Source organism: Takifugu rubripes, chromosome 2 (assembly GCF_901000725.2).
Source record: "Takifugu rubripes chromosome 2, fTakRub1.2, whole genome shotgun sequence".
NCBI lineage: Eukaryota > Metazoa > Chordata > Actinopteri > Tetraodontiformes > Tetraodontidae > Takifugu > Takifugu rubripes.
The window spans coordinates 7,342,228-7,350,963 of NC_042286.1; the positions used below are offsets into that span (position 1 = coordinate 7,342,228).

The 8,736-nt window shown below is 38.7% G+C and overlaps 1 protein-coding gene across 1 annotated transcript; it reads left to right on the plus strand.

The window, feature by feature from the left end:
• The first annotated feature begins 2,774 nt into the window (after nucleotides 1-2,774).
• On the plus strand, nucleotides 2,775-7,535 carry nipal3 (NIPA like domain containing 3). Its single transcript, XM_011618250.2, has 12 exons — nucleotides 2,775-2,835; nucleotides 2,938-2,991; nucleotides 3,276-3,344; nucleotides 3,719-3,890; nucleotides 4,001-4,060; nucleotides 5,020-5,165; nucleotides 5,608-5,704; nucleotides 5,811-5,946; nucleotides 6,021-6,109; nucleotides 6,196-6,259; nucleotides 6,459-6,553; nucleotides 6,713-7,535. The coding sequence occupies exons 2-12, from the start codon at nucleotides 2,956-2,958 to the stop codon at nucleotides 6,889-6,891; spliced, it is 1,143 nt and encodes a 380-aa protein (XP_011616552.2). The 5' UTR covers nucleotides 2,775-2,835; nucleotides 2,938-2,955; the 3' UTR covers nucleotides 6,892-7,535.
• The last annotated feature ends 1,201 nt before the right edge of the window (nucleotides 7,536-8,736 follow it).

An 8,736-nucleotide genomic window follows, 5' to 3' on the forward strand; every position in this document is an offset into this window, starting at 1 on the left:
ACGTCTGCACATTCCTCCATGGCGGGTGGCGCCCACGAGGAGAAAGCCAATTTTGTTGTGTGATATTGAGCGAGTAGAAAATGCGTGATATTTTTCACTGAAAAATTCACCTTTCTATCAACAAAGATAATTATTACAGATGCAAATTACAGGATTTGTTGGCTGTATAAGCCTGCCCCCCCGATTCATCGTTTTCAGTTTGGTGCCAGAGAAATCTAAAAGCGGCTGATAATTACTGCAATCAGATCTGGGGAAATGGTGAGTGAGTCAGGCGATCAGAAGATAATCTACATCTTTGATATGGTTAATTATGTCATCTTTGAAGCAAATAATGGAAAACATTCAGTAGTTTTTGTTTGTAAATTTACTTTGTAAATTTAAATTGTTTAAATTAAATTCACTGCTGTGGTTTAAATTACTGTACAATGTTGCATTTGAAGAAATGTGACAATTTGGTACACATTTGCAAAATCATGTTTTTTGGGTGTTGGCTGGAAATTCATGGGGCATTTTGACAATATCTGGGAGACAACTCTCTTCTCATCCTGACACAAAAACACACAAAAATGCCCGCAAGTGCAGCGGTGGCTGTAAACAGGTCTGTCCACTATGAAGGAGGTCTGGATGTCCTGCAGTGAGGCCCTGGGATGGGACACACCTTCCCACAGAACAATACAATTACTTATAACTGTAAAAGGAAAGAGGTGCATTTGTTCTTGAAATGCTCCATATAAAATTCCATCATCTCATCAGCACTTCAACATTATTAGGAAGTTTTACACTTAGTGAACTGTAAAAAAAACAATTTAAACCTGAATAAAACCAAGCTAACTAAACAAATTAAACCTAAACCTAACTACGTTGAATTAAATCATTTATAGTCTTTGACAACAGTAACAATTCTAATTGAAAGGCCTTTTTTCTTTTTCATTTGTTCATTGGAGGTGTTTTTACTGTCATGCCTCTAAATACAACAGTTAACAGTGTGACAACAACCCTTGTTTGACACTTTTACAGCAGAAGCTACTACGTTATAATCAGAGTATGTCTGATAACTAGCTACAGGCTGTACCACAGGGTTTCATTCCAACATGTCACGAAGGTTGTCAGGCGGGGCCAAAGCTCTGAGGTCAAGAGGGAGATGATGTTTAAATGATAACCCTTTCTGAGCAGCTTCTCCCCTATCGTCACGCATGTAAATAATAATGGTGGGTCATTCTGGACTTTTACAGTCCTTCAGGATTGGTATTTCAGTGCATATGACTCCAAGCCACAAATGTTTCACTGACAACTTGATCCAGCTTCATCAGGTCAAACGTATCAGGCCAAGCAGAAAGTTTATCCGGTAAATAATTTAAAAAAAAAATAAAATAAAAATAAAATAAAATTAGGAAAGTCCGTTGAAAGGAAACAAAGGACCAGAGATAAAGCATCTTATCATCTGTTAGGCCCAGCTGGGCTGCTCATTCCCTGAAAGATTACTTCCCTAAAATACTGTATTACAGCACATTAACACAGATTAACACAGACATTAAATAAGACAACTATTTCTCATGAGGTGAAGTTTATGGGGTGTTTGTTTTGGGTAAACTCACCTGATATGACTGAACAGACTAAAGAATATTTTTTCCTTGAGTTACTGTGAATAGAATTAGTCATCTTTAACAGTTTTTTTGTTGTTTCTTTTTTTTACATCTTAGATCAATGATCCACCCTCATACTTCAGAGAGGCTGACCTCAGCTGTGATGTTTTTAATTACTTTAAGATAATTGCTATGAAATAGAATAATAGAAGTGCTCAGAGCATCCGTCCATGACAGCATATTAAAAATCCAAAAAACCTTCAAAAGTGCCTGGTTAAGTTAAGATTTTAAAAACAATATATAAGGAACTAAAGTAGAAAAATTCGGCGTTCTCTAGTGGTCTACTCTAGTAGAACGTTTAAAATGTCAATTTTAACAAGCTACTTTAGTCAGATGCAATTTGTAAATCACTGAGATGGAGTGAACGTTTATTTGTTTATTTTCTTTTATAAAATATGAATAGTAAACCAATCCTTCAATAAATGCCCATTTATCTATTTTTAATTTGATGGAATTTGAAGAGGTGGTTAATTATCAATTCTACCAATCTTAATCATTTGTTACTGAGGCTGTATTAATCTACGGGTCGCTGGACTCACCGTGACTGTGCCCTTATTTGCTGTTAAGAGTTCATGACTCATTGGTAATAAAAAAAGAGAGAGCTGTGCCAACACACAACACTGACCTTCGGTGAACAATTGTTGCTTGGCTCCTGTTAATAGAAACAATGTTGTTGACGTACTGTGTCACTCCTTTACTGTCGTAATGGCACAAATAATAGGAGAAAAACATTCCATTCCCGTTCGTCATAATATCAATGTGATGTTGGCATAGAATTATTATGGCACCATAGGGACTTCACACGAAATTTAATTTTATGATGATATTTATATACCTTTGTACATATACATGCACAGCTCAAAGGTTTCAACTTGACGATTCGGTCTGAGCCGCTTAAAATCTGTAAAATATGGCTCGATAGCCCAACCTGCTGTTTTTAAGTGGTTCTGCATTTCAAAATAGAAATGAAAATGAAACATAAATTGAATAAAACGAATTAACACGCTTGCGTGACTGTTATCAAACCGCAATGACCTATATTTCGATCCATGCGTCTTATTATTTTGTGATATATTTTATACTTTCTTTTCGGAAAGACAGTGACGCTTACGTCATTCTAACGTATTGCGTCACCACGCAATATCAAAGCGAGGACAACCCGGAAGTGAGGCGCTTCTCTTCATGAAGCAGCGTAAATAATTACCATGAAGTGAACGTTACACATTCTTTACATTAGCGGCGAGGTGAATTACCTGGTCTGTGAACTCATGGCTACAATTTACAATTAAAATAGCGCCGGAAGACAATCGGGATGGACAGCAGCCACAGCGACGCAGGTTCATACACGGTGAGGCACTTTGGTCCACGCTTTCTCCGGAAAATTGTTTGTTTTCTTTTCCAAAAAGATTAAAAAACAACAACTTTATATTTTATGGACGACGCCTGCAAAAGTATAATATAGATTTCTGCTCGTGTCTATAAGATATCCGGGAGGTTTCAAGGCTCTGCTGACAATAGAATAAAATGAAAGATGTTTCATAATCGTAAACATTATAGTGATTTGTATTTTTCTGGTTTTTAACATAAACTAACTTTTTTCTTCCTCTTTCTTTCTTTTTTTCCTTCTTTCAGGATAACCTTATTGGAACTTTACTTGCTATTTTTGGGAATGTGCTTGTCAGCATCTCTCTCTGTATTCAGGTACACAATAAGCTCTCTTTAAATTTTAAAATATTTTGCATTTTTTAATTTCTGCTCATCATTTCATCTGATGTAGTTGTACTGTCAGTGTAGCTTCAGGGTCCCTTCATTAGAATAGGTGTGTTTACATTTCATTACAATAACTACACTGAGTTTTGCATTGGAGACCTGCATTTATCTTTATTAAATCAGCCTGATTTAGAGTTTGGTTTAATACTCGGGTCATTGTATTTGGCTCTGTTGTCTTTCTAACAGCATGTTTACTATGAAACCAACTACCGCTGCATGCATTAGGTGCTTTTATGTTTGTATGAGTTTTAATATGATACTCTGCACTGAACATTTACTCGTGACATTTTCTCTTACCTACACAGAAATATAGCCACTTGAAGTTGGCAGGAGCCAAGGACCCCCGGACGTTCTACCGCACTAAGACCTGGTGGTGCGGCTTTATTCTTACCTGCTTAGGAGAAGGTGCTAACTTTGTTTCTTATGCCTTCGCTCCCCTTTCTCTCATAGCTCCTCTTAATGCGGTGTCTATAGTTGGTGAGTATTGAACCGTTAGTATTATTGATATAATTCTAGACTGTTGCATGAATATTAAAAATGTAAACTTTATTTTTCTCCAAATCTAAATATATTCTTTGTGTCTCCAGCAAGCTCAATTTTAGGCCTTCTTTTTTTGCTTGAGAAGTCAAAGACAAAGGACTTTTTAAGTAAGTTCAGCATGACCGTGTAACTGTACGTTTCTTACTGTGGCTCACAAGTAACACATCACATCATTCACAGTTTTTGCTGATTTCTTCAAGACACTTGAGAAAATACACAGCCAGATGTCAGATTTTGCTTTGAAATTGTCCTCAAAAAAGGTCCACATGACTCCTGTTCTATCTATTGCTTGTTACACATAGGTTTTCCCTTTAAGATATATTGTCCCTGCATGTTTCCTGTCCCTGTATCATAATGTCAAAGTAATCCCAAGTGTTCTGGCTCTGGTGTTATGTGGGATGTAGTTGTAACCCCAGGCTCCTTTTGAACTATACTTAACCCCACCAAACCCAGGAAGTAGTACCCAAACCCAAGAAGATGTAAAAGGACTAAAAATTGAGTAAACCATCTCAATTCCTATGGCCATTCGATAGTATAGTTTAAGGCTTTTTTTTTTTTTTTTTTACTTTGAAAACCACTCAAAGCATCTTGCTGGTTTATTTAAGACTTCCCAGACGCTTCCTCAGCTCATAGTGACAAAACACTCTGGGCTGTGGACACTGATACCTGAATTACAGCAACTTCAGGTTCATCAAACACTCACAACTGTAGGAAACTGTTATTATTTCTCTTCTATTTTGGTACTTGGCTGGTGTTGGGACTTTCAGTGGGTATGTGAGTCTTCTGATAGATCACATTTTAAAATAACTGAATCTTAGGACTACAATAAAAAATATATATATATATAGCCCCTTTTTCACCAACAATTCCAGGAACTTTTATTTCTAGAAATTAGTTTCCCTGGGCTTATGATCTTAATACATGTCTGTCGATGTTTGTTAAAGTACAATTATTTAAATCCACTGTCAGATTCTAACAGTCTCCATGAACCATGCTAATCTGCTTTGTGCATGCACAGCGATGGTGACTATAAAAATCTTGAATCCTGAAACCACTGTCATTTCAGAGCGCTACGGACTGTCTTTCTTTGGCTGCGTGTTAACCATAGGGGCCATTTATCTCTTTGTGACATTTGGACCAAACTCCCATGAACAACTTAAAGCAGAGAACATCGTCAAACACGTTGTAGCATGGCCTGTTCTCCTGTACCTGGTAAGAACATCTGCTCTTTTAGGAAGTGTCCTGTGGAACAGAGTTGCTGTATGTCGAAGGAGAACTGATATAAAGCTGTTATGCTGTTCACTCTGGTGGTGAAAAGGGCACATTTATGACTCCTTTACATGTCTGTCTGTCAGGGGTGTGTGCCAAGTGCCTGATCTGTCACAGGATTGTTCACAAACGAGTCCTCTGAGAGGCATTTGCTGAGCATTTATGAGTGTGCTATGGCTGGGCATCACAAACTCCTTGTTTTATGCTGGTGGTATCATTAAAATTGTTGTGATATTTATAACCCTGCAAGTAGTAAAATGAGTAAAGTCTCAGCTGGAGCCAAAATTTCTGATTTGATAATTTACGTCCATTCTATTGTGTTTAGTCAAATGAAACATGCAGCTTTTTACTGACCGTGTCCCCTATTTATGATTTAATTTGACAGCTAGTGGAGATCATCACATTCTGCTTGCTTTTATACTTCTACAAACAGCATCGGGCAAACTACCTCATCGTTATTGTGCTGCTGGTCTCTCTACTCAGTGAGTCTGTCGATTAAAGCCTGAACCTCTTCAGATTTTCAATAACGTCAAGCTGCTGCTGCCAAAAATATTGACATCCTGTGATTAAACGTGTGTTTGTGCTCAGGCTCTGTCACAGTCATTACAGTCAAGGCACTCTCGAGCATGCTGGTCCTCACCGTCAGGGGCACCATGCAGCTCAACTACCCCATTTTCAGCGTCATGTTAGTGTGCATGGTGGCCTCAATTGTGTTCCAGGCTCGGTAAGTCAGAACAGCAGCACATCACCACCTTACATCTGAGGTTACCTTATAAATATCCACGTCCCTGTTGTCAGATTCCTTTCCCAGGCCTGTAAGCTGTTTGAGCCCTCTCTGATCGCCAGCGTCAACTACATCCTCTCCACGTTCTTTGCTATTGTAGCTGGTGAGTAGTCAGATGCTGCCTCGCAGAGTAAATCGAAAGTGAGGCTCTAAACTGTAAACATCCTGTTGTTGAATTTGTTTTTCCAGGCGCTGTGTTTTACCTGGAGTTTAAAAGTGAAGATGTCCTACACATCTGTTTGTTTTTGCTGGGGTGAGTGAGACATCATTTACATAGGACAACATGCAGCGGCACACCATGACAAATTCCTAGTTTGTGTAATACTGTGTATTACATGAACAATGGCAATAAACCTTCTTCTGATTCTGATTCTGATTCTGATGATTTTCTTTCCTCAGAAAATGATTATAAACAGAGGAATTTCATTGGAACTATTGTGCTTTTTCTACAGATCTGCTCTCTGCTTCCTCGGGGTTTTCCTCATTACCAAAAACCGGAAAAACCCTCAGACCTTTGAACCTTTTGTCACTATGGATATGGCCAGTGGTACGTAAATGCCTGTATATCTTGGATATTAAGTTAGACTGGCTTTAGTTTCAGTCCCTTCTTGTTGTAATTTTTAGTTGTTCTGTTTGGCCAGTTTTTGGAATTGCACTAACAGCACTGTCACATATGAACCAACCAACTTCCCCTTTTCAACAAAAGGTGTCCCAACTATCCACGACAAAGGCCTGGTCGATTTCAACGGCTCCTTCTCCTACGGAACTCTGGTAAACGAGGATGGAGTGGCTCGGACCACGTTACCAGTGAAACTGGACCAGCCACCAATCAGGTCGAGATCCACTGATGCAGCTCGCGGCCCACTTGACTTTAAGACTAATTGAAATCCTCTTCACTTTTTTTGTGAACCACTGAGATGGAGCTTCCACCTCATTTAATATGTTCTCCATACTTTTCCCCTTGGAAAGCAGAATGCAACCATGTCAGACTGTTTATTATGACAACAGAAGCTGCTGTGGGCTTAGGTGGATCCATAATCATGGCTGCAGAGAGCTGGGAGCAGTGATGTGCTGTGCCTTCACTTACTACCTGTTTGTATTTTTAGACTTAAATGATGACTGTTGTACATTTTTCTCTTATCGGAGCTTCCAAGGGGCCTTTTCAACAAGTATGAACTGGGTTATTATTCTTGTCATTGCTCTTCTTAAAGTGACCAAACAACGGGTGCACCTGATTTTATTTATTGTATTTATGAATTTAAATTAATTTTAATTCACTTTACACTGGATAATCTATGAGGAATCCTGCTCGTTTCTTGATATCACTGACTGTAGAACTAGTTCAGTGTTTCCTACTGAGGATATTTTATTTTATTTTCTGCTGAATCAAAGGCCACGAGAATCAGATTCTCTTCACAACTAATGTGTGTATGTGAAATCAAAACTGCTGCAGAATGAAAACGGAGCAATGTTTGCTGTACTGTAAATTTAGTCCAGCTTGGTGATAAAATAAACGCAGTTTATGGTAATTGTCATGTCTTGAGCCCAATCTTGACTTTTTTCTTTGCTTTTTTAACCTTAATGTGTGTAAACCTTGCATTATTTTTATATATAGTTTAAAAACAGTTTTGGTTCTAAGTGGATTCCTCAACAATCAATCCGCACCAAATAATATTAAATATTCACATTCATCACATGACAGTTATTCTATGGCACAATACACGCTCCAACTAACTCATACAGTATATATACTGTATATATAATTTTGGAACAAACTAAATTCCTCTATTATGTACACTATATTGCCAAAAGTATCTGCTCACCTGTCCAAATCATTAAATTTGGGTGTTCCAATCAGTTCCATCGCCACAGGAATAAAATCACGCAGCTTTGCATGCAGACTGCTTCTCGGTCACCCTCAGGATAGGAGCCACTTGAACGACCAACTTGAATGCACAGAGGTCGCGAGCGTCCTGCAGAGTCAGTAACTACAGACCTCCACATTCATGTGGCCTTCGGATCAAGGACAGTGCATAGAGAGTGTCGGAGAATGGGTTTCCATGGCTGAACAGCTGTGTCGTAACCTTCCATCACCAAGCACAATGCAAAGCGTAGGATGCAATGGTGGTGTGCTGCGGTGAAGAAGTGTTCTCTGGAGTGATCTGTACCACTTGTATCACTATTGTGCCGAGTGTAAAGTTTGGGGGGGGGTTATGGTGTGGTGTTGGGATTTTGGCTCGGCCGCTCAGTTCCAGTGAAAGGGAGGCTTAATGCTTCATTATACCAAGGCATCCTCAAACTCCCGACAGTTTGAGGATGGCTCCTCCCCGTTTCAACATGATTGTGCACCAGTACCAAAAGCAGGGTCCATAAAGACATGGATGAGGGAGTTGGTATGGGAGAACTTGACTGTGGTGCACAGAGTCCTGAATTTAAACCAATAGAACACCTTTGGGATGAATTACAGTTAGACCGTGGGCCAAAATCATATTCTTTACTCTAAGGATTGAGAAATGGTGCCACTGAAGTTTCTATGTCGGCATATATCATAAATTCATATTGTTTTTGGCACTTTGGTGTATTTCTGCAACAGGTGTATGCAGACATTTAAAATATATATAATTTAAATCTGTTACATGTCAGATGGCTTTCTGGACAGACTGATACTGTAAAACACGACCTTGTCATGTAAAAACACAAGTGAGACCTTTCATCCTTTGGTTCCCTTTT

Bases quoted from the DNA above. Each gene is read 5' to 3' on its own strand.
- nipal3 (XM_011618250.2), top strand. From the start codon at position 2,956: ATGGACAGCAGCCACAGCGACGCAGGTTCATACACG. The intron at 3,891-4,000 runs GTGAGTATTGAA...TTGTGTCTCCAG, and splicing joins TAATGCGGTGTCTATAGTTG to CAAGCTCAATTTTAGGCCTT. The intron at 6,110-6,195 runs GTGAGTAGTCAG...TTGTTTTTCCAG, and splicing joins GTTCTTTGCTATTGTAGCTG to GCGCTGTGTTTTACCTGGAG.